Source organism: Tyto alba, unplaced genomic scaffold (genome assembly GCF_018691265.1).
Source record: "Tyto alba isolate M040663 unplaced genomic scaffold, T.alba_DEE_v4.0 Super-Scaffold_7, whole genome shotgun sequence".
Lineage (NCBI taxonomy): Eukaryota > Metazoa > Chordata > Aves > Strigiformes > Tytonidae > Tyto > Tyto alba.
Window position 1 is genome coordinate 40119152 of NW_024881328.1, and position 25000 is coordinate 40144151.

General features: G+C 48.3%; 2 protein-coding genes across 3 annotated transcripts in view; both read right to left on the reverse strand.

Annotated features, from left to right (window-relative positions):
* BARD1 (BRCA1 associated RING domain 1) overlaps positions 1-2241 on the reverse strand; it is a 44255-nt gene extending 42014 nt beyond the window's left edge. The window contains exons 1-2 of the mRNA XM_042784390.1: positions 2082-2241; positions 1929-1985 (exon numbers count right to left, since the gene is read on the reverse strand). Coding sequence (XP_042640324.1) covers positions 1929-1985; positions 2082-2215 — 191 coding nt within the window. The 5' untranslated portion in view covers positions 2216-2241. The remainder of the gene's footprint in view (positions 1-1928; positions 1986-2081) is intronic.
* A 15143-nt stretch (positions 2242-17384) lies between these two features.
* Positions 17385-25000, reverse strand: part of ABCA12 (ATP binding cassette subfamily A member 12) — an 86911-nt gene continuing 79295 nt past the window's right edge. For both annotated transcript variants that reach the window (XM_033010732.2, XM_033010734.2), the window contains 8 exons: positions 23672-23781; positions 22913-23057; positions 22633-22767; positions 21173-21276; positions 20810-20902; positions 20245-20350; positions 19399-19536; positions 17385-18179 (listed from right to left, as the gene is read on the reverse strand). In XM_033010732.2, coding sequence (XP_032866623.2) covers positions 18060-18179; positions 19399-19536; positions 20245-20350; positions 20810-20902; positions 21173-21276; positions 22633-22767; positions 22913-23057; positions 23672-23781 — 951 coding nt within the window. In that variant the 3' untranslated portion in view covers positions 17385-18059. The remainder of the gene's footprint in view (positions 18180-19398; positions 19537-20244; positions 20351-20809; positions 20903-21172; positions 21277-22632; positions 22768-22912; positions 23058-23671; positions 23782-25000) is intronic.

Consider the following 25000-nt stretch of genomic DNA (forward strand, 5'->3'; position numbering starts at 1 on the left):
GCAGTCATTAGTTTCACATATTTCACTTCAGGTAACAGAAGCCAGCTCCAGCCATTCACATCTTCACATCACACTATACATCCTTTCCATGTATATTAATAAACATCTGTCTCTAGCAGTGGATCAGAATCAGTTTACTGTCTGTATACTGCAGATTCAATCCACGTCCTACCACATTTGTTTGTAAACAACTTAATCTAAATTTCCTTAGGTTTATTTAAAAAAAAAATGCCTATCCAAGACTAGGTAATCAAGGGACATATTAAATTGATGACTAAAAGGTCAGGCATATAAAAGAGAAAAGATCAGGTGTAGCAGTAACTTGGAAAATAGCAAATAAACTATTCTTCTGGAATAAGAAATAGCTGCTAATGAGTGCTTAAGACTCCTATTAGCTTCTCTTTCCAGCCTCATCAACGCAAACTGCACTGACGTCTTGAAAATTTTTCTTAAAAAAAGTAATACTTCAAACAAACACTGGGTGTCTGAAATCTATCACCTAGAATACACTGGGGTTATCCAAAATAAAGCTGCAAGGCCTTAAATGTCCAACAACTGAACAATTATGTTTATTAAGCCACCCTCACACTATCTTTCAGCAATCCGCACTACACCTGAGAAGAAAATATTTTATTAGATAGATATGAACATATTTACAAATAACTTGTACAAGCTTCTGAGGGTTATTTTACCAAGTACTCTATGGGCAGGTAGCACAAATGAAACAAATAACAGAAAACTTGGTCAGATGGCAGAATCTTCTATAGCAATTCATAGCAAAGCTGGGAAAGAACCCACGTGTCTGGATAGAAATAAGTCATTTGTGCATCTTTTAATACATCCATACTGTCCCGTAATCAGTTACTCCTTAAAAAAACAAGAAAATCTTTTGCTAGTATTTTACCCTCCAGGCCTTCAACACTTTTAAGTTCCCATTAGAAAGGTGCAGCTAAAGGCAGGGAATGAATACACAGCCATGAGGGAGGCTTTTCCTCTGCTTTTATTGACAGAGTGGTTTTGGTATTAACAAGAGGCAAAGCTGAATATCTAGACTGGCTTACAAGCAGAGTTTAGAAAGCGTCTACCCTCTCTGTCATAGCAAGCATAGGATTTTAATAGCTCACATCTGGGCCACGCAGAGAACATGTTTAAGATATATGACTGATCTTTTAACTCCCTGTGTTTGCATTTGCATGCCTTGAAGAGTAGCGACTTTCAGGACAGCCAGAAGGTTCCAGCACCTTCCCCAAAGGAAGTTCTGAGGCACAAACATTTCAGACTCCGCCTGTATTGACAATGCAGTGAGCAGTCCTAAGACAGGCCAAGTGACTGCCACCTCCTCAGAACTGCCTCGTTGGCAGGACATTTCTAGTTTAACTCTTTTTTTTTTTTTTTTAAGACACATTATTTGATAAACTATTAGTAAAGGGACTCATGTTATCTCAACGTGTTCAGATGGGTGTGAATACAAGATCAGTTACAGGGGCAGGTCTGAAGGAGCAAAGCACAGCGGAAGGCCAAAGCAATGACAAGCAGCACTCAATCCACTCAAGCAGAGCAAAACCCCTCATGGAAACAGGAAGCACCTTTCCAGGCTCCTCTTTTTTAATTTGTTTTGAAGGGAGGAAGAGGAAGGAGCTAAGAGATGACGAGAAGAACTAGAAGCGGTTTAGTGCACTCCCCCCTCCATCAGTCAGAGGGATCCCTTTACACCTGGCCAACACCCCGAAGCCTCGGACAGCACCCCAAAAGCCTGACCCCCGTAGCCAGCCGGGCTTACGGGGCGGGAGCAGCTCCCGCTTTCCTCTCCCGCCCACCCAGGCGGCCCGGCCCCCGCCTCCCCGAGGCGCCAGCCGCTTCCCCACAGCCCGGCGGCACGGAGCGGGCCGCGGCGCCTCGGCCGAGCCCCGGCGCACCCCGCTACTCACCGGCAGAAGACGTGCTCGCACCGCCCCAGGGACACGGGCTGCCGCAGGACGCCGGCGCTGCGGGAAGAGGAAAGAAAAACGCGGCGCTTTTAACACGCGTGGGCACGGCGGGGGGGGGTGGAAGGAAGGGGACGGACACACGACATCTCTCACCAGCGGGAGCAGCTCAGCGCGCTCTCCAGCCGCACCAGCGCGGCGCGAGTGAGGGGCCAGCGCGGGCCGGGCAGCGCCATGGGGGCGGCGCTGAGGGGCTGGTTGCCCGAGCGGCCGCGCAGCGCTGCCCGCATCGTTCCCCGCTGCTGCTGCTCCAAATTCCCCGCCCGCAACCGCTGCGCAAGCGCGGAGAGCTGCGCGCCCTCGGCAGCGCGCATGCGCGGGCGGGGAAACCGCTCTTCCCGCGCTCCGGCAGTGGGGCGGGGCCAGCCCTGAGGGGAAGGCTGAGGGAAATGGCGGGCTGGAGTTCAGCGACCTCAGTGCCACCCAAACCGCTCCAACCCCCAGACCTTTTGTGCTTTATACATCTTTCCACCATCTGCTGATCTATAGCGAACGCGTCTAACAACAGCACCAACGGCCCCTACCCAAGCGAGGCCAGAAACGGGCAGGCTGTAGTGCTGAGGGCCTCCTCCCCACACGCCTGGCAGCCAGGTGGGGCGCCACAGTTTTAAAAATTTAATTTTCTTCCCTCTCTTCCACCCATCCACCAGCTTCAGTCTGACAGAGATATTTCGCTAGTTGCCATTGTTATCAGTTCTGAGAGTGTATTTTTTTTCCTCAGCCTGTGCATCCAGTTGCATCTTGGGGTTCAGCCCAATCTCCCACTTTTTACAAGCTGCTGTTTTTGAGATGGTACCTCCATAGATGCAGCCACTGCCATCGCTGTACAGTGTAATTACTGAAGCACATAAAGCGGTTGCAGCAGGAATTTATCACTTTCAGGTGGAAATACTCCTGGCCAAATAAAAGATAGATCAGGAATGCCAGGAGTGATTTATAACGGGCTTACTGACATTTTGTGTCGAGAAGCTCCACCGGTGAATAAGCATCAAGCCATAAATCTTGGAGCAAACATGATTAAAGCAAGCGAGTTATTCTTTGAGGGAACTTCATCATAAAAGGACGTGACAGTGCAGAGTCACAAAATTTGGTTGGCGACAGTTGTAGAAAACAGCCGTCAGCGGTGCCCCAGCAGCCCGTCTGAAATTTTGGCAACGTTTCTCATCCCGTGTCTCCCTCCATTTGCTTCCTGTGGGTGGGTGGTTTCCCCCCGTCCCCACTCTCTGGGCAAGGTGAAAGCAGTGAGATGTCGGGTACCACCACCGCTGAGCGATGGCAGCCTGGCAGGGGGGACTAGTTTGACCATTGGTGGCAACAGGAGCATTTTCCAGAGCTCTTAGCTCATCTAGAAAGAAGGACTTCCCCGATGAGTGTTAAATCAGGGCCAAAAACATTTCTTGGTAAGTTATCATTGTCTTCCAAGAAGGAGGTTCTTCACTTTTCAGGTTTCACACTCCTCTGCTTTGGTAGTTCGTTCCTTCTGCAGCTCCTTAACACTCGAGATGTTATAAATTGGGATTTTTTTTTTTTTCTTTCTATATGGAAGGTTAAACATTTATCTTTGCTACTAATAATAGACAGAAGTGCAAGGGAGTCATCAAGGATGAGGAATCATAAAATCTCTCAACTCCACTCATCTGAGAAAATTTGCTACTGTTGTCTGGGGCAAGCTGATGTGTCATAGGGTGAAACACTGTCATGCTGGTTTAAATGGTGGCATATCCAGCCATTATTAGATCAATGCCATCCTCTCTCCTAACCTGCTTGACTCCAGCAAACACCTTCTTGGCTTTCTCTGCATTCATGATAACTCCCAATCCTTATCCATGAGAAAGGAAACTGTGGAAGGTCCAAAGGGTTAAACAACAGCCGATCCTTTGCAGGTGACTGTTCCTGCAGAGCTGGGACCTGCGCCTGGAGGGAGAGGGATGGATGGAGACATCCCCATCTGCAAGCTGACACGGAGAGGAAGGCTCTTTGTTGTCACCAACAGTGTGGTAGCTACATCTGCGTGCCTGGATCCAGCTGTGAAAAGTGTGGTTGTATCTCGGAAATACCCTGTTGTTTTCTGGTCCTCAGGAAACACCCCGCTGCGTTAACAACACTGAGCGGTGTCCCCTTTGCTAACGGCCTGTCATCCTTGGTGGTGGGATCGGCAGGCCCTCTGCCACGGAGGGAAGCAGCTCTGGGGAAAGAAACAACAGCCATGGCGGTGAGCATGGAAGTTAAACAAAATCAAATGCAAACCACACCTTGTGAAGAGACATGTAGGTGACGGATGCTCCTGGGCAGCAGGCAGGCTCAGGCAAGGTTCTGACTGTGGTGAGCTGCTTCACAGCACAGCGTCCTCCTTGCCTACCTTGGAGGAGGAAGGGGGCAGGGAGAGGTGCCCCGGGCCATGTCCTGCCCAAAGGAGAGCTCATCCCCAAGCCCAGTGAGATGGGGGACTGGCACGTCCCACAGTGCCTCTTCCCATCCTGTGTGCATGCACCAGAACATCTGGATGCAGGAGAGGGATGACACAGCTGGACAGGGAACCCTCGCTCCTTTCCTTGGGCTGCAGGGGATGGAGCTGGGACAGGGACCCGTTTCCTCACGCTGCCAAAACCAGGCTAAACTCCCCAAATAAGCTAAACCAGTCTTTTGTCCCTTAAAAATGAACAGTCGCCAGATGCAACCTTAACATCCTACTCCATCTTACGTGGCTGTTGTCTGCTCATTCTGTGCTCCAAAAAAACAGCACCCGGTGTCTCCCAGTGCACCAGGGTTACTGAAAGATGGCAAAAGGCCTTGCTGCTGAGATGAAACTTTAACGCAATTTGAAGCGTTCAGCGCAGGTTACAAACAACACTTGATCCATAGATCTCTTGAGTCAACCTGGCATTTATGTTCACAAAATATGAGATGCTGATATATACTGTATAGGACAATAAAACAGGTAAGTACCTCGTCTTCCTTTCCTCTGGCTGAAATATGTTTAGTGTCCCTCTCAATAAATCTACGTGTGCGCACGTAGTCTCCATTGTGCTGAGACATTATGTGCAAATTTACAAACATTTACAACTAAGCCAAACTGAGGCAAAGCACTGCCCTGGGCAGCCAGCATCTAACAAATACTCATGTTCGAGAAAGATGTAAAAGTCACGAGTGATTCATTCTCCCTAATTTTATAAAGGTTAAGGAATTGGCGCTCTTGGAAACCTAAGAAACGTCTTCCCCTGCAGTGAATTACTGCAACCAATTGGACAGTCAGAAGCAAAAAAAAATGATGCAGAGAACAGGGGGAAGCGAGAAATATATCTCTAAATTTGGTTTATGCAGTATTTAAAGTACAAGTAAAGCCATTCCAGGCAGTATAAGGCCCACACACTCTAAAATAAATTTGTTGCATGACAGAAAGCCAGTAAAATGGTTTCAGCAGTGGTGTGATATAGTGCAACAGTTGCGTTCGGTACGTGCATGAATCAGCTGCTCCATACCCTGCCGAGGCAACGATCATCTTCGCTGTGCTAAACTGATAATGTGATTTTCAAACAATGCAGGGCTCCAGAGCAAAACCCATGCTGAAGGATGGAGCTCGGCTTCCCGGCTGATGAGGAAGGTAAAAAAATCCTCATCTGCCTCCTGCTTAATTTCAAAGCATTGCCCGTCTGGTAAAGACCCTTTTATGTAAATACACCGGTACCTGATATTTTATTCATTAGTGAAGTTCCCCAGCTGTTTTTTAATCAATATACAATTATTACATGATTCATCACGTAACAGGAAGGGGCGTGCAGAGGAAGGCAGTTGCCTGAAGTCTTACAAGTCAGTCAATTTCCTGGGGGTTAAAAGAGCCAAAGCACCTGCCAAGAGGGGGTCCCTCTCCTCTCGTCCACCCGAATACGGGACACATCCCGAAACCACCGCTCCCCACCAGCGCCACCGCAGCTTCAACATACTGAGCGCCCGCTGCAAGTGACAGGATGGGTCTCCTTCGGCAGAAGACTGAAAAAGAAAACAGAGGAAGGGCAGCATCGCGCTTTGAATTCCCTCTTTCCCCAAACATCTGAATCAAAGACTTTAACAGGCTTAGTTTGCTCCTCGGGCCGCCCCTCTGGGGCCAATTTTGCCGTGCGCCCAAAGCCCTGTGAGCTTACCACGGTCTCAGAGGCATCATAGGCTGCGGCGCCGACTTGAAAGATACGGGGCTGCTGAGATCACTCGGTGCAGTAATTGGTTAGGGCCATTAGACTATCGAGCTTTAAGATTTCAAATATTGAGTGATTTGATCCCCAAAAGGAAATAATAATAATAAAAAAAGTCTATTATACTTTCAGAGTAAGCAGCACAGTCAGCATTGCATTACACGGCATTAAATTATTAGTCAAGTCTCGATAGCAGAAACATCTGCCAGTGTTAGACATGGCATTTTTAATTAAAGGCAGCAGCAGAGAAGCCTGTGGTTCATCGGTTCTGCTTTTGCTGTGCGAATTGCTAAATCCAAAGGGCACTTGTACAAAAGATTTGGTCAGAACACATGCTTTGGACCCAGCACTGCAGAAGTGCGAGCGGGAAAACAACCAAGGTGACAAGTAATTTACATCCACGTCCACCGGGCCCTTCACTCGGTGAGAGCTTTCTGTGCATCTCCAGCTGGGTCAAAACTGCAGGGGATTTTACGAAATTGAGATTACCCTTCTGTTTTTTCCAGAAGTGGGAGAAGAGGGGTTTCCAACAGAAAGGCAAGAAACAGAGAAAAGCAAAACAGGAGGGAGCCCAGCTGGCTGCCCACCAGCGCTCTCGTCTCAGGGCACGGGTGGCAGAAACGTCAGGCCCCCCGGATGCGCGCGGCTGCCTTCCCGCTGGGGCAGAGGGGGCCGGGATTTCCCTCGACGAGCCCCGCAGATGGTGTTTGTTTGCTCAGCCACGATAAAAAAGGAAAATATTTGGTGCAATCTGCTAGCAGGCAGAGGCAGACATATGGTCGGTGCGATGCAAGCCCGGATGCTCGGGAAAACACAGTCAAAGCTTCGGCGCAGCTTTTAGATGTTGGATTGCCCTTGAGTTGTGTGGGACACAAGTCCAAGGAAACCTTTCAAGAACTTGGGTGCTGGTTTTGTACAGTGGCTGCTGTGGCTTGAACCCTCTTATTATTAGCCCCACTCTAATTAGTCCAATTATACTATTCCTGTTCTACCAGAGTTATTATAATTAACCCAATTTTAATTAACACGAGCCTCAGCTCTGGCTCAATGCTTAGAGAAATTCTCCCTAGTTGGATGACCGTTCATCTGGCACACACAGAACACAGGTTGGAAGGGATGGAGGCAATTAAAGGCAATTGCTTGCGCGTTCGGACACGGCGGAGTCAAGGTGCAGGTACAGCATCGCTCTCGTTCTTTTTACCCCTGACTTAGGAGCCTGTTGTTAAATGTATCATCCCAGCATCAAGCCTGTGGGAAATCTTTGGGCCACTGCAAAACATAAAATCCTTTTTATTTCCCTTTTAGTTAAATTTTAAAACCTTAATTCTTCCGATTTCTGTTTCCAAAAATATCAAGGCCTATTTCTTAACCACCAGCTAAGACAGTGCTGGTGACACTAAAGGTTTTGGCGAGGTTTTCTGGCTGTGCCAAGGGGGCGATGGGGCCACAGCTCCTGAGGCTGTGACACACGTGCTGCGATGGGACCCTCCACCCATTTGGAGTCTCCGTGTCCATCCCAACCTAAGGGAAAATGCCAAGGGCAGCACATGCTCCACTGTAAACATTGGCGTTTTGAGTGTTTGGTTTTGTGTTTTTTTTTTTTTTTTTTTTTTAAATGAAGAAAGTACAATCGTTTCCTTTCCATCAGGGTGCCTTTGTCAGAATTTAATTCCATTTTTCCCTGCACGTCTCCTTTTGAAGATGCACAGCTGAGTGTCCCTTTGAAGGCCTTGCTTTTAAATTTACCGTTGGGTTGCCATGTGCTCCATGAGGTCGGTCAGGGATCTCCACGCCATCTGTCAAAGCTCAGCACCTCTGGTTTCATCAGGATAAAGCAGATTACTGGGACTGCAGGTGCTGGGCTTAGTTTGGGGAGAAATTGCCGTGACTTGTTAACAACAAACCTGCCTCACTTTGAAGAATTCAAAGTGGGAGGGTTGACAAGACCCCTCAACTACATGTAAGTGCTCAAGGGCAGGGACAGATGCTGTGTCCAAGCACTGAGATGGGGATCCCTGTGGGGTGAAGCTCCATCCCCACCGAATTCAGAAATGCTCTGCGAGGAGGGATGGGGCCACCCCTCCGGCCCTGGCATGAGCTCCACACCCAAAACACCAGGTATGGTCACACTGGTGCCTCTGTCAGCCTTGCTCTGGTGCATGAGTGGTTCAGCCCCACCTTAAAGTCAAATCAGGGAAAAAAGAAAAAAAAAATAATATATATAACCTCCAGGAGTATGGCTGGCATTTCTGGAGACTAAGAAATGGGTGGGTAGTGCTCCCTTAATTTAAATTTAAATGCTCCTTCCCTGCTAAGCCTTCCTTCCAAAGGCAGCAGCAGAGGGCTCAGCAACTCACAAACCCCCTGCCTCATGTTTTTTAAACGCAAAAGTCAGAGCTGAGCTGCTAATAACAAAATAAGGAAAAACATGGGGTTACTACAGCGGTACTTGGGTGCCACGCAGCACCCGGGGGATGCCAGCCCTGCACCGGGGCTGGGGGGGTGGCGCAGAGTGCTGCCCCTCCAAAACGTGTCCAGGACCTCCCGGTTTTGCTTTTCCCCTAGGTGCTGAGTCAGCGTGTGATCACAAGCCAGATGTTGCTCAGCTGCAGCTCGGCCGGAGCCACTGCACACCCTCACCTGCAGAGCTCACCGAGAATTTTCCTGACTTGCTTCCCGGCAGGAGGAAACTAAGGAACAAAAGCCCCAGCACATCTATATGCGTTTACAATAAAGGTATATATTTTTTAAATAGGTAAGGATCTTCTTTTTTCTATACTAATCCATACTAAATCCAAATTAACACGATAGCGGTTCTTGATGATTTATGTCGTTATAATAAATAACAACAACCGCGTGCCGCTTAGCTGATGATTAATGATCCTTACTTACAATGCGTTCAGCTCAGGTCTGCAGTTTACACTTGCAAACGTCAGAGGAGAGTTCAGCTTTCCTTTTCTCCTGTATTTTGAGGCCACATCATAAATCCTGTACAAGCAGCCTTGACGGCTGCATTTTAATCCACAAATGGGATTGCTATGAACTGCCAGCAGAAACACCAGCCTGACCCGAGAGCCGTGGGGGCTGTTTCCCTTCGGTCTGGGGTACAGGGACAGGTCTGGCTTTGCCAGCCTCTGTGGGGAAGAGTGTCAAAACCGTGGCGGCAGCCGATGCCGTCGCACCCTCCCCTCTGAGTTACCTGGGTCTGCCACTCGAATGTACCACGCTGTGAGCACCAAGCCCTATTTTTGGGCTCCAGTTTTCCTATAATCCCTCCTCTTGCTTCACCTCCGAGGCAAGTGAGATGGTTTGTGAGCTCCTCGGTAGAAAACCTCCCCTCCCAGAGCCAGTGCAGACCCCCAGCCTTGTGCCCACGCTGCTCCATCCCACTGCCGGGACCCCACTGGTCCTGAGCCATCCGAGCCCAAAAGGCTCATTTTTCCTGCTCCACCCTGCAAACAGGCCCTTGGGGAGGGGAAAGCCTAACGTCACAGACTCTCCCGTTTCCATTAGATCAGTGCCGAGCACCTCTGAATGTCACAGCCTGGGTGGATGGAAAAACAGCTTCCCATTTTTTAAGATGATTTCAAGGACTCATATAATCATGTAGGCTGGCGTGCTCCGTTACATGGCCCAAGCAATCCCACCCGGTAATTTCTGCCTGAGCCAGGGCTCAAAAATGCCAAAAGGGGTTGGGAGGGAAATACAGCACAGCAACTTTGATTTATCAGGATGAGGCTGATGAGTAACACAAAAGCTTAGCAGTCCTGGGATGACACTTACCTCTCCCATTTAACTTAGGGTGAGAAGTGGTGGTATATTGTGCAAAGGGGCGCTATATTTGTGTCACATACGAGCTGATTTCAAGCACTGAAATCACCCTGTGTAGGATATTCACAGTGGAAAAATAACCCCTATAACACCAAGACTCTCCAAGGGAGCTGTGGAGGTTTCTTGCTCTCATGGGTCAGAGCTGAAGCCCCACTAACGCTCATCCAGTAATTACATTTTTCTGGATGCCAGCAGAGTTATGTCTTTTAGGCACGTGGGATTTCTGTAATGGTTGAGATGTGAACTCTGCCTGAAACTGCATCCCTAGGCTCTGCTGCCTCGGCCATCAGCAAAGGCAGGGCGGCCGGCGTCGAGCAAACCGCCCCGGCCCTCCTCCAGGCTCTGCCTTTTCCAACAGCTCCATCCCTGCAGGCATCTGGGGGCCCAGCTCTGGCACATTAAGGACCTTTGAAAATTTGGCCTTTTTTCTCTTTGTGTTTGGGGTTTTTGTTGTTGCTGTTGCTGTTTGTTTTTTTGTTTTGTTTTGTTTTGTTTTTTTTAAACACCTTTTTCCCAGTTTAAAACTGAAGCTTGGTGGGAGAACAGTTCACAAGTAGACTCCTCAAGCACCGGCTGGTACCTTAGGTGCGCATCCACTGCCTAGTTTTCAGCCTCAAACCTCCCAGTTAAGGTCCCCATTGCTACAACTCCGTGGTATTCCCTAATCCCCCAAAATCCCAGTTTATAATGCAGCCCTGAGGAGCAGGGGCCTCCGGTTAACCCAGCGAGCCCCAGCCAGCCAGCCAGGGTGGTTTCAAACAGACGAGCTCTGCCTTTGGTGCCATCCGCCGATGCGTAGCGAAGAGCTGTTTATGGGTAAAAAAAAAAGCTGCTTGCTGAGTCTATAACGAGGATGGTTGAACACTGAGGATGTAGAAGGCGGGTTAAAGGAGAGGCCTCGCTGCCCGTGCGAGGGAGGAAACCCGTACAGCCGCTCCAGCGTGTTCACACACGGGGTTATCACAGCATGAAGAGCCAGCCCGTGAGTAAACACTCCCTTTGCAGCACTGCACTCCCTGGAGAAGCTTTAATAATTTCTAGGGAGGCACTGAAGGCTAATCAAAAAATGAATAAAGAAGTCAGCCTGAGCAATCGCTCTCTTCCTCCTTCGCAGCAAGCCTCGAGCTGCCCTTGTCTGGCTGATCAGGTGCAGCTCTGATTTCCCCGGGTTCCTGAAGCAGAACAGATTCAGCAGCATCGCAGCCTGCTTTGCGGTGATGGATGGGAATGATTATAATTGTTAATCTGATTAAGCCCCTGGTCTCACCTTTTGCTTGTCTTACTGACATTGAAGGTACTTAAAGAAACACTTGAGGAGGAGCATATGAAGATGTATGAAGCACGTGCTTCTGTGCACCTATCAGTATTGAGCTTAGGGCACGATCTGGTGCAAGGTGACGTGATTTCGCATTAAAATTGGATCCCTGGGTTATCGACGCACACCGGTCCTCAGGCTGGTGGTACAACGGGCAAAGAGGAGTCTCCTTCTGCTTAGTTTTCTCTCTTTGACAGGATTTTAAATAGGAACTTGGGGAGAGCAAGATGTGGTCCCACAGCGTGCTGCAGTTACAGGCTTCCACAGGGACTTCAGCTGAGGCTCCAAGCCAGGGACCGCACTCCTGGCTCGCATCCGCTGCGTCTGGCTGCTCTGAGGGTGTGGTTGTGCTCAAGAGTAAAGGTAGAAAAATATTTTGGGTTGCTATACCTCACGTAACTCCCCAGAGCCGGCTGAGGAACACCTAGAAGTGCTCTGGTGTTTCTAGCATTTCTTAATGTTTGCATTGTTAATATTTAAACAAGCTTTCTTATCAAAGTCAGCTCAAATGCTTTAGCTTCCGCAGGTCCTGGGAGCAGGGTACATCCAGTCACTGCAAGAGGGAAACCTTATGTACAAAAAATTGTAAAAATCTCTTACCTTTCAGAAGCACCTGGATCTTAATTGCTTTCCAGCAATCATTTGTTAGAGAAAATTGTTCATACAAACCTGAAAATGGTTTCTGCGTTTCTCCACTGCCTTGCTCCTAGGGCTGGCTGGAGATAAATAAAAGGCAGCCCCTCGGGGTTAGGTTACCCAGCTCAGGGCAGGGCCCCGGCTCGGCCTGGGAGCTTCTCCAGGCTCCCACTGCAGCCACCCAGCAACGAGAGGATCCCTGAGAAAGTGACTCCGGCTCTTTCCGTCGAGCTCCATCCCTTGTGCTCCATCCAGAGCAGATCTGCCGGCAGAGCCTTGCCCGCGCCAGCCCTGGTATGCGGCGCCTGCGGGAGCAAGCGGGGAAAGCCCTGCTGCAGAGGTGCTCAGAGCTGGGGGCTGGCACCCCGAGCAGCCCGGGGGGCTCGGGGCAAGCGGGGACACTGCTCCGAGGCCGGGCCCAGGAGCTCTTCCCCCGGGAGAGGAGCGGACCGCCACTCGGGGATGCGAACCCACGTGAAACTCCTCTGGAGCCCTGACGGCTGCGGGTCACCAGGCTGCCTTCAGCTCTGGGCTGCTGGTCCTCTCAGCCCATGTCTAGTTGAAACTGCACCGGTGTAATTAAAGGTATTCTACTAATTGGATGCGCAACCCTGAGGGAACTCCTTTAATTGCATTTCAATCTGGTTGGCATCGTTTTAACTTAAATTCATTGCCGTCTTGCACAGAAATAACCCAATTGGGTCTGGTTATGGAGAGGCATATCATCCTGCTTCCTCCTCCCCCTCACACTCTGGATGTGCTGCAATTTGTTAGGCTCTGGCTGTGAGAAAGGCACCGCGCATTAAAGCGGAGGGCTGTGTAAAACCCCTTCAGCTGGTAACTAGGACATAGACAGTAGAGGGCTGAGAGTTCACCTTGACCTGCTAATGGAGGTAAAAACCTCAATTATTATCCTGTCTCCACTTGGATTTTATCTTCTCTGTGTTACCATAAATTCTGTCATGCCCTGAAGCTGCATTGTTTCTTTCTGTGAAGTCCGTGAAGACCTGAGCTCTTTCTAAGTGATGCTTCATTTCTACCCAACACGCTTGCCTGTAGTGAAAGGCCCAGTGCTTAAAATTCAAGAGCCACCATTAAACTGAAGGCTGGGGTAGATGATCAGATTGTTGCTTTGAGCCTTAAAGCTTGTGGGAGCACCGCCGTTTATTTCTCTTCTCTCCCAGCACGGAGCCCTGAGAATTGCTCTCCCTGGTGATGGCCTATTTCCAAAAGTCCCTTCTAGCAGCCATTAGCAATGAAGTGGGGGGCTGCACCCCAGCGCCCCGGAGAGGTGCCTGGTTTCAAGCTTTGCTCCGTGGGTTGCAAGCACAACCTGTATTTTTTTCTTCACCCTGGGCTGAATGTGGCCACTGGGACTCTCTCCAGTTTTGGCCTCCGCTGGCCCTCAGGCGCTGCAGGATTGTATCAGGCCACGGTCCCAAAACATTGATAGATACCCTTTGGGGGGGTCTTGTGCAGCTCCCCCCATGCTATGGATATTTTGAGGGGGGGCCCGGTCTGGCTCAAAGTGGGCCGTGCTCCCTCTGCTGCTCCGAGCACAGGCTGCACCCCCGTGCCGCGGGGCCGATCGTCCTCCCTCGTTACCCGTGCGCCAACGGGAGGGTAGCGCCGGCTGTGTCCCTTACTAATGTTGCTCTTACTATCTCAGTGCCATCTTCCTTACTTCCACCCTCTCCCTGAACAACTACATTAATTAGAGTGATTTTTTTTTTTTTTTTTTTTATTTAAACACTGTCATGGAATAACAATTCTGGTAAATTCTTTTTTTTTTTTTTTTTTGTCATTCTCCACTGCTTCTTTTCTCTGTTGCACTCTCATTTAATACACTGTTGATATTTTGTTATAGCTATGCAAGATCACAGCTGTTGTCTGGAAAAAACAAAAAGAATAAAAATCACGCTATGTGCTGTTGCCATCCAACAACCATTTTTGTACCTCCACCAGCTCACAAAACCCCTCCTTTCCCTATTAAGAGCAGGAAGATCTATTTTTCTTGGCTTGTAAAAAGCCAAGACACCTCACAGTGGCTTCAGTGAAGCTGCAGCAATGTAAGGGAGCAGAAGCCCCTACAAGAGGCTGGGGCCCCATCCTGAGCCCGTTACGAGGTCGGATCCTGCAAATCCCAGATCACAGGAGCGACCCCAGGGGCAGCAGGTCTGTGGGCACCACCCGCTCCTGTGCTTTACTAGTTGTGTTTACCTGGAACGTGTGCATTTGACCTGTAAACATGTTTTCTGATCTGACAGAGTAACAAAACCACTCCTGCTTTTCTCATGAAAGGACAAAAAAAAATCCTATTAGACCCTGAATTTATATTTACAGTAGCGGTCAGGGCTGAGAGGACTTCTGCCTAACGTCAGGCCTCCCAGCCAGCTTTCCTGGCCCCTGCCTGACCCTGCGACTTCAGCCCTTGGTGGCCACTCGCACTGAGGCCGAAGCTGAGCAAGGATTGGGCTGGGGAAGCGCCGTGCGCTCGGCCGCAGCGCGAAGCGATAAACGAAGGAGCCGGGATGGAGATTCGAATCGCCGTCTCCCAGCCCGCAGCTCCAGTTGCCAAACTGATTTGAATCAGCCTCACAATCCACATAACCGATTACGAAATTCCTCCTTGACTCCCTGGCTTCGGCCTCGTTTGGCGATTGCACTGCGTATACCCTAAGCCTGTAGTATTTTAGAGTGTTTTTAAATTAAGCTCAGTTCAGGCCCATGCAGTTCTTATTAACAAACAGGGTTTTGTGGGATCGCTCTGGCAGGGCTTGCCCGGCCCTGCTGCCACCTCTTGCCTCAGGCAAGGGTTATTGGGGTGGCTGAAGAGAGGCGGCATTGAGGAGGAGCGTCGGCATTAAGGAAGAGAAATGAAAAGCTGATTTTCTCCCCCGGCCTGCAGCATTCATCTCTCGCTCCTGCAGAGGTGATGTGCAGGGGTACGCATCGCCCCTCTGTCCCTTCCAGGGACACCAACGTCGGTGGTTTCAATGATCTTACCTCCCTGCTCAGAGCAAAGAAAGGACCGAGTTTGGCTGCCCGGCTTTTTTGGAAAGGAGAGTCATGTAAAGCGGGAATTTCTGAGGGGATTCAGAGAGGGCCGACAACGGGGGGCACCTGCTGTTACACCCCAATGTCAGCAGGGTGAAGATTACCGTGGGCACGGAAGACGGGGGAGTGTCCCCATCCTTCCCCTGACGTGTACAGCCTGCCTGTAATCCTGAACAGATTTTACCAGTTGTTTCCTTAGGCAGGGCTCTGTATTTCTGGCCACCTGGGGAACCAGAATCAGCCCTCCCTGGGGAGACAAAGGGACTGTGAGAAACCTGGAGCTGGTGTTCAGAGGCAGGATAGTGTCCGCTTACGCATTTATCGTCCCAGAATCGAGCCGGGGGCAGCTCCTGCCTGCGAAAGGGACAGGTTCGACCCGTGAGGCTCCGCAGGGAGTGCGGACAGTTGTAATGGGGCACAAAAGGTAATTCGGCGCCTGGAGATGTTATATACAACCTCCCTGCCAGATGCTTCAACCCCCTGAACAGTTGTAACTGCTTCTCCACAGGTTTCAATTAAATTCCCTTAAGTATGTTAACTTTGGCTTGTTTGGACCAATACCTACTGACTTGATTGCAATAGCAGATGTTTTATTTTTACCTGCAAGTGAAAACGGGGAGCGTATATCATGGCCGTGACACACTTTTCATGAAGCAGATGTTTCTATTAGTGCCAGAATTGGGTGGAAATTCAAAGGATGGTTTTTGCTTTTTGTGAAAACTCTATTTTACCCAATTAAACTGCAACTTGCTGAAGTATTCCAATGAATCACTTCCTTTTATTTTTTGTTTTTTTTTTTTTTTTTTTTTTTTTGATTAGTAGGCTCTAAAGGGACAAAAGAATAGCTTTGTATCAGTCTCCCTCAATTAAATGTAAAGTACATCTGGACAGAGTCTGAAGATTCATCTTTCACTGGCAGTTGCAAAGCCATCGACATAATAAAATAATACTCTGATTGGTATTACAAGGCTGCATTTAAATCATTGGCATTCATGCTCTGAGTCCTTTGCAGGGAGCACAAGCCCTCCATTACAGAAAAGCTTAATTTTATACTGTGATCTGTATAAGATATGCAATGAAAATGAGAAAAAAAGAGCTTTTGCAGAGCTGGAGACATAATAATAGAAGCTACAATGAATGTCTGGGCAGCTTTTTCAGTTCCTTATAAACTGCAGGTGTCAAATGCATTCTGGAAAGAAGCTGAATTCCAGTTTTAATTACAGTCAGCAGGTTGAGGCATAATTCAGGACTTGATAATACCTTCAATCCATAACAGAACTCCTCCTGCTATCAGTAAGAAGTTTACACCAAGATCAAGGAGAAAACATGACACCCTTGTAGCAGCTGAACTCCAAACTTCAGCATCCCAGTGTAAAACAAGTACCTATTCCTTGCACGATTATCTTAGCAAGCCTTGGCATCAAATGGGAACTGAGCTAGTAAAACTCCTCTGAAGATCAGGGTGAGAAGGATGGGCCACTGCAGCTTTCATCTAAAGTTTCCTCTGGCTCAAATTAGCTTTGGGGAAAAAAAAAAAAAAAAAAAAAAAACAGAAAAAGAAAAAAACAAACCCAACACTTCTGGTTGGAATTGTGTGTGTGAACCCAAAATTGAGTGCCGTATGGGCCTTTCCAGGTCTTAAAAGGTGAAGTACGACCTGGCTTTATCTGCAACTTCTTTTACCAGGAACAGCAAGTTTACTGAGCTCAACGAGTTTAAGTTCATGATGTGCTTAAATAGCACCACATACCTCAACGCCCTGACCCAACACTGAGTCTCTGAGGCCTTATGCTGATACATATCATAAAGAGCAATATGAAATTATTCTATCCATGAATGATTCTGGGGGGAAAAAGGCAGGACGTGCGTGCTGGTGTGCTGAACTCAGCTGCTGGGAGGCTGCTGCTCAAAGGCAGGCAGAGGTCTCATTTAAAACCAGTGGCAGAGGCTCTGAAAGAGAAGCTAATTATGCCTCATTATGTGGGAAAAGAAAGCTGTAGGGTTACAGGGCAGCCACCACTCGGGTGTTGACGAGGAAGGTGACTGAAAAGGATGCAGAGAGGTAGAGCCGCCTGGGAGAGGGAGGTTTTCTGAGCAAGGGAGATCTCGTTGCTTTTACTCTGCTCGGGGAAACACAATCTGAGGAAGCAAACTTCTTCATATCAGAGGATTGAACCAATCTACCCTCCTCATACCATTCTTCTGCTGTCATGGAGAAGCCCTGAACACCAGCCAAAAGGAGCAAGGGGCTTCTTGGTGGAATGATTTGTTGGGTACCAAGAGCCTGGGACTGCCTGGGTTGGAGGACTTCCTCGAGGAGTTACATACAGCTGGAGTTAACTACGGGGAACAAACCAAAACCGCCAGAAGGGCTGACTTTGAAAATAATTCTATTTGTACTGCCATAACCCACACGTACAGATAAGCTTTAGGTCATTAACAAAAGATGGCCCCCACCAACGGCACATGCGACTCTCAGTACCTAACACCTACGTCCTCACAACACCCCCGCGAGGGAGGGGAGGGCCGTGAACCCCATTTCACCTGTGGGGAACCTGTCAAAACTGAGTGACTTTCTCATGGTCACCCAGAAAGCCTGTTGCGGAGCAAGGAGCGGAGCGTGGGCTTTCAGAGAGGGCAGCCGTGGGGCTGCTTTTCTGTCAAACACCCTGCGCTGCCAACAGCTCCTCTGCTCCATCGCGGCCATTTCTGCTGTAAGCAAATGGCCACGAGCAGCAGGTGATGTCAACTAGGTCCTCGCAGGCATTAAAGTGATCCTAAAACAAGAACTGGGGGGGGGAAAAAAAAAAAAAAAAAAAGGAACCTGTGGAAAGACCAGTCTGATTGGTAACCAAATGCCAGTCTTAAATGCCTACCATGTTCCTAGTAACAAAATAAGTGCATATCAAAAAAAAAAAAAAGTACTTTAAGAAAATGGGACTTTTTATCCCCACCAGCCCAGAATCATAGAAAACACAGGTGGAAGAACCCCGAGGGGGTCATCAGGTCTTTTCCCCAGCTTCTACAATCCCCAGCGGTTGGGTCCCTTCAGTAGATGGAGCTTATGGTGCTGTCTTGGCTACTTGTGTCAGAGCTGTCCAGTGTCACGTCAGGACCCACATCCGCGCCGTCAGGATCTGCTTGATCTTTAGCAAAGTTGATGAAAACCTAGAAGTTTAAAGGAAAACATTCAATATGTGACAGCATCAATAATTCGCAATATGAATGAATAGAAAAAAGGAACGGTTGTTCATTTGACTGTGAGCCTGGAGACAGTGCTCAGGAATGGATTCATGCTGGATTTGAGAACTGCAAATGTTGGGCTTCTGTGGGCTGATGTAAATAAATGGATGCACGCTCCTGTCCCGCTGAATCGACACCCGGGATGCAAAGTTCCTGCACAGCACCCAATTGTCCTGCAGCTCATGTTCCAAAAGTGCTAGTGAGGTAAGACCCCCGTGGTGGCTTGTTTTGATCACAGTGTAATACAGCTATATTATTACTTTATAAACCCATCTGTCTGTCTATAATTGACATCCGTGCACACACAACCGCGTATTATATAGATAGGTATATATGACCACACATAACAGACTTACCTTAAACAGTATCTAATGAATAGATAAAGTATTCTTACTAGAACACTACCTGCCATCACATTTGCACGTAGGCAAATCCAAGCTGTCCTCCCACAGAGCATAACCTGGGGCTTCCTGCTGTTTGCCTGCCCGTTTCTCTCACAACCACTGCCCCTTATTAAAACACCACTGAGGATCTCCTTCCCTCCTCCCCCAGGTCTCTGTTTAACAATTCGTACAATTACAGGGCTGCAGTTTTTGCTCCTTTCTCTGGGACAGACTTAATATATCAGATGCTGATGCTCAACAGGATGATTTCTTCTGGAGAGTCCTTGCGGCATCCCTGCTGACGTGTTTCCTACAAGACGTTGGTGCCAGTGGGAAACTTCTTCCAAGGAAAAATGGAAGGAACTTAACCATGAAGCTAAGTTGGGAGCAATGCTAAATGAACTTACAACCCAAATACAGTACGAGAAAGAGCGAAATCAAGCAGATTTCCAGGACTGGTGGAGAGTCGGGGTGATTCATAATCCTGCCCTTCATCCGCACCTACGAGGCTGCTGAAATCAGCAGTGGCAGAGGGAAGAACAGATCCTTTATGCTACGGGCAGCTTTCTGGGTGCATTTTCCTAGTGCCAGCACAGGTATCTGGAGGCAGCAGTATCGCTGAAGTATCCCCAGGAGAAATACAGATGGAAATCCCTTTCAAAATACAGTCTATTGTGTGCAGCAGTCCATCATGTGTAACCAACAGTCTGCTCCCCTGTTAACAGTTTTAAATGGATGGCCACACATCTTTAATTCCTTACCTCCTCTAACGTCGTTTGACTCACTGAGAAGTGCCTGATATTGAAGGTTGCTTTGCTGGCTTCCAAGAGATCAAATATATTTGCTACCCCTCCTGCAGAGACCGGAACGTGATATTCCACCATGCTGAAATGCTGATCCTGTGGGGACAGGAATGATGGGGTGAAGTGAAGAGGCTGCTGCCTATAAAGAGCCGACAGATCCGACAGCTGTCTGGCTGAGAACGAAAGAGGATCTGAACCAGGGGAGAATGAAGGGGCAGAGGGTGTGCTCTCTCTCCTTCTGGCTCACAAAGGTGAGCAATATTGCTGACTGATGTTTCCCCACGGGGAGATTTTGTGGGTTCTGTGACTGGGAAATGGTAACTAAGCTCCAGAGCTGGAAGCTTGAGGGTAGCTACAGTATTTCCCCGCTCCGAGTCTGCCGTTTTGATTAATGCAGAGATCGGGTTACGGACAACAGATGGGATTTGTGACTCAGTTACTCTGGTTTTACAGTTATTCAGTTACTGGGAGCACCCAGCCATCTTCATTAGCCACTGGGTATGAAGTGGGCCTCGGTGCAGGGCAGGCCTCAGTGGGACCATTCCCGGGGGCAGAGGGTCACCTAACAGCTGCCTTATGGGATCACTGTAGCTGTTTGGCTGAAGTGATTTAAGCCACCAAGGCACCTGGGTGCTCCAACCCTTGGACAAGGCTGCTGATAGCACCGACAAGTGTGCAGGTGTGAATCCCTTACGCTCTGAGAGCACGGATCTCCTATGTTACGAGACTTCTACCTTGCCAGATCCTCTTGGTTAATATGAAGGGATTGAGAGGGCCTCTCCTGAAAGCATTTGTCCTGCTTACCTTCAGGCACGTGTTTGGAAAGTGTGACTTCATGAACTCTGTCAGCATCTCAGTGCAAACTGCGTTGCTGTTTAAGTGCATCTTCACAGTGAATCCTCTTCCAAACCTAGGGGAAAAAGAACATCACAGTTAACAGAGTAGAAAAGAGAAACAGATAAAGAAAATCCTTTGAGAGTGCTGCACAGCCTCTTTGGGGAAATCTAATCAAGGCAGAGTGCATCCTGAATGGGGTCAGGGTTGTTAACCTGGAGTGAGACTTAATAAGAAGCCAAGCTATTGTGATAACTAATAAAATCGAAGCTCAACCCTCCTAACATGCATTTCACATTTTTGAGCAGTGAACAGATTACTTTGGGGAACACATCTCTGGGAAAAAAGGCTGTGGGAGAGTAGAAAGTGCATTAGTTAACACAGAATTTCAATGGTGTAGTAGGAAACATAAACCAGAAAACGACGTTCTTTTGATGCCTTGTTAACAAAGGTCTCATGTTCTGAGCCCTCAAAGCTGTAGGTTACTAACTCCGTACGCCGTTTAATGACAGTGAAATAGGTACATTTTTCTGACCTGCTCTTGATATGCTGCAAAGAGCCAATGCACTGAAAACTCCCGTTCACCATAATAGCCAGCCTGGTACAGAGAGCTTCACATTCTTCCATGCTGAAAAAACAACCAAGAAACTCTAATAAGTCATTGAGAAGATATTACAAAAAAAAAAAAAAGATAGTTAAGTAATCAGAGAACATTACTGATCTTCCCTATTGTGTTGTGGGTCTCTGTGGGTACCCCCATTCAGCCACAGCAAACCCCCAAATCTGGCATAGCTCGACGCCCTGAAATTCTGCAAGGACCAACAGGGAGTGGGAAGGATGGGCCTCCCCAGGCCTCCTGCAGACCCCGGAGCCAGAGCCAGAGCCAAAGCAGCCCTACCTGTGGGATGTGAGTATCACTGAGCACTTGTTCTGCACTTCCTCACTGATGATTTTCCAAAGGTGGCGTTTAGCATTTGGATCCATTCCAGAGCTCGGTTCGTCCTATTGGGAAAGACTGAATGTAAATTTGCACTCAAAATTGGATCTTCCTCACACTTGTGCTCATCTTAGGTTCTCCATTAGCGTTATGTTTGCTAGTAAGGACCCACAGGAGAGCTTCCACTGGTAGAGACTTAACTTCACTCGCAGTAAGGATTTCACTGACACGTCCTACACTCCCTTCAAGCAGAAGCAAGTCAGCTTGACTAAGACGTCCATCCTCACTGCCCTCTGGAGCCGCACAGCTCCTCTGGTCACCAGTGGAAACTCTCAAGCTCCGTTGCGCTCTAGAGGAACTGACCAGCTGTGACAGCACCGCCTGAGACCAACCCTACTGTGCGTTTCACACTACGGTGTTTTAAATTTCCACAAACGCCACAGGCGTAACCGCAGACAAGAAGCTGTCAACTGCCACTCGGTTCCCACGTGCACCTGCATCTTTCCTCTCTCTCATATGCAGATGAAGCAAGTGTTGTGTTTCTCCACCTACAGAGACAGTAAGGCAGAGATGCAAGCTGGTATACTGTCTCCTACTTTATGCATTGCTGGTGAAATTGTTAGCCAACTTCCGACTGACAAATTGTTATTGTTGAGGACAATGCCTTCTATCAGGCAGAAATAAAACAGCTTGGGCCCAAGGCAGCAGTCAGTACAGAGGGAATTTCCCCACCTTCTATTTTTATTGAGAGTTTTTTATCTCACAAAAGCAGCTAGAGCACTGCTGTATGTGGTCAGGCAGTAGCGCTGGGCTTGATACCAGTTGGGGCAAGGGAGATTTATGTCCACTAGTTACCAAATTTAATATTGGGAAACCTGCTCACAGAGCACTGCACACGTTCAAAACACAGGAAGTGGAAAAACCGCACAAAAAGCTGCATTTTAGCAACGGCATATCTTATGGAAGAACTGGAAAGTTCAAAGTGAAAGACGAAAGGGGAAGCCAAACATAGAAAAATAGTTTAATTTAATCCTGAGGGAAGTTGCTCCTTTGCTCTCCTACAGATTTGGAGCCTTGGATGTCGCTCTTGCAACACTGTGCAGGGTAGTCGATACAAAAAACCCAAGAAAGAGCTGGGAACAAGGAGAGTTTAATTGGCACGTATAAGATCTATTTTTGACCTCTGAAAGATGCTAACAGAGAAACTGGCAGACTCACCACTCTCTTATGCCCTCAAAGAAAATTTGGGTGCTTGCTGGAATCTAAATGTTCCTCTGATGCATATGTTGTCAGGCTAAGTACAGGCACTCGGGGAGTGTCCTGTAAAGCTGTGCCTGAGGAGGTTTTGCTAGACTGTCAGAGCACCCCCGCCAGCCCAAAGATCTGCTCGCCTTTCCCCCAGCAAGGCCCACATTTCTCACCAGCAGCAGAATTGATGGATTCCCAATGAGAGCCAGAGCGGTCGACAACTTTCTGTTGGTGCCGTAGCTGCACAGAGAGGTGACTCTGTCTTTGTAGGCCATCAGATTCAGCCGGTGGAGAAGCTGGAGTACAACCTGTGGCAGCAAGAGCACTGCTTTCACAACAACATCCAGGCACAAATTACCACGTGCGTATCTATTTATTGAAAGACTAATTAAATCGAAGTAAAGGCTCTCAATAACTGGGAAATGCTTTAAGTCAAGCCCCAGCGCTACTCACTCCTTTGATCTCTCTCTCTGGGATGCCATGGAGCCTAGCATAGTAATACATGTGCTCTTCCACCGTCAGCAAGTCATCCAAGGCATCTTCTTGAGGGCAGTAGCCAAAGAGTGACCAGTGTGCCTCACTGATGTCATTCAAGGACCTGCGTAGAGAAATTGGCAAGCCGCTTTAAACACAGTGAATCGCCAGTGCACTCTGGAATCAGACAGGAGAGAGTAAAAACCCTTTCTCCTGCTTTTTACTCCCCTCCCCGACCCTTGAAAGAAAGCGCTATGAATTTGCAGGCCTTCAGCTTTTAGGCCCCTCCGTTCTACAAAGGAAAAATTGTATTTGCGACATCTGTTAGCCACGGTGTCCAGGACGTAGCTCTGCAATTACTCCAGATGGCACAGCTGCCACCAAACGTACTCCAGGCAAAGAGCGCTTTCAGATGAGTCCTACTGGTCTCCAGGTACTAACTCAGAAGTGGGATCACACTCAGCTGAGGATCGGAGTCCGATCCCCTTTGCAATGGAATGAAGTGGAAGAAACACTGCTGAGAACAGCCCGGGTGCAACAGCAAAACGCAGAGCCCTAGGTAAGCAACCATGCCATCTTCGAAGGATGAAATTCCATGCCTTATTTATTTTTGCTCCATTTTGAACGTCTGGTTTTGTTTCAGACTTTTACATTTCCTTTCCTTTGCCATCCGGCCTTAAAAACTGCTCCCCGGCTGATTTGCTCACGCGCCTTCCCCAGAAATCACATCTTCCATACCCAGAATGATCCTGGACCCGCAACCTTCCGCTGGATGCTCCGATATCACCTGTCAGCATCTTGAAAATGGTCGTCTTTCCAGCTCCGTTCACACCAAGCAAGCCAAAGCACTGGGTTGTGGGAAAGAAAAGTAGAAATGTAAGCATGCTGCATTTATAATGCAGAAATACCGCTCTGAAATGAGCACCCCGTGCATCTGATCTCTTCTTTTCTCTGGACCCTTGAGCAAGATGAATTGCAAGAGAGGCAGAGGTACTCAAGAGCATACGAACGTTATAATGGAGGTTGTTTATGGTGCAATATACTGCAGCTTATATTAGGACCGTTCGTTTAATACGGTGAAGAATCAAGGATGTGTCCCTAATAGAGTCATTCCTTTTACTGCAAGGTGCACTTTTGCAGCGAGCTCATCTGACAGGCCAAACCCTGATCATCTAATTTGTGCAAAGCCTCCCATTGACAGGAACAGAGCTATTCATAGGGATGAGGTGAGTGAGGTTTGTGCTGTCACTGGTAAAACCTTAATGTGACACAAGATTTTTGTCAAATAATCTCACTAATGCACTACATTAATAAGATTAAGAACCAGCTCCCTGTAGAGTAGTTCAGTATCTCATGCTAAAATCTATGCTTTATTGCTAAGGTTGGGGATACGCAGTTGTGTGTTGCATAAGCAATTATCATTGTGCTGATAATTACTATTATTTTGATATCGTTAGTACAGACCAGCTGATCTGGAAAGCCTCATGTGCTGGGCCCCCTGCAGATGGGCAGCATCGACCCAAGGCTCTTCTCCACCTTGAGGTCTATGCAGGGGTACCTGCGCACAGCCTGTATGCTATGCTATGTACCTGCACACAACCTGTGGTGCAGGGTCTGCTCACAGATGGGGAACAGCACCCTAAACCCCACCAGCATCAGGGCGACTTCTGCCAGAAGTTAGAAACCTCAATGCCAGTTGTGGCTTGGTCAAGATTCCTCTGGCAGGAAGATCAGCATCACAGTCCCCACGTGAGGCTGCTGTCCTCCTCCCAGCACTCCACATCCTTTCATCTCAGTGGGATCCAGGCAATTAAATAAAAATCAGGTACCAAGCATTAATTCCAAGCCTCCCCCACAAGTCAGGCGCACAGCCTGAGGCAGAATCTGGTCTCTGCTTTCCTCTGGATCTCAGAGGTGTTTCTGTGTGCTCCTGTCTTTTCTCTTCTCATGAGTCAGTGGTTTTGCAGGTAATTGCACTGACATGGCCAAAGAATGTGGGTTTTTTATTTTCAGAGTTAGTTTTAAATCCTGATTCATGAAAATGTATGTTCAGCTTAAGTGATTTGT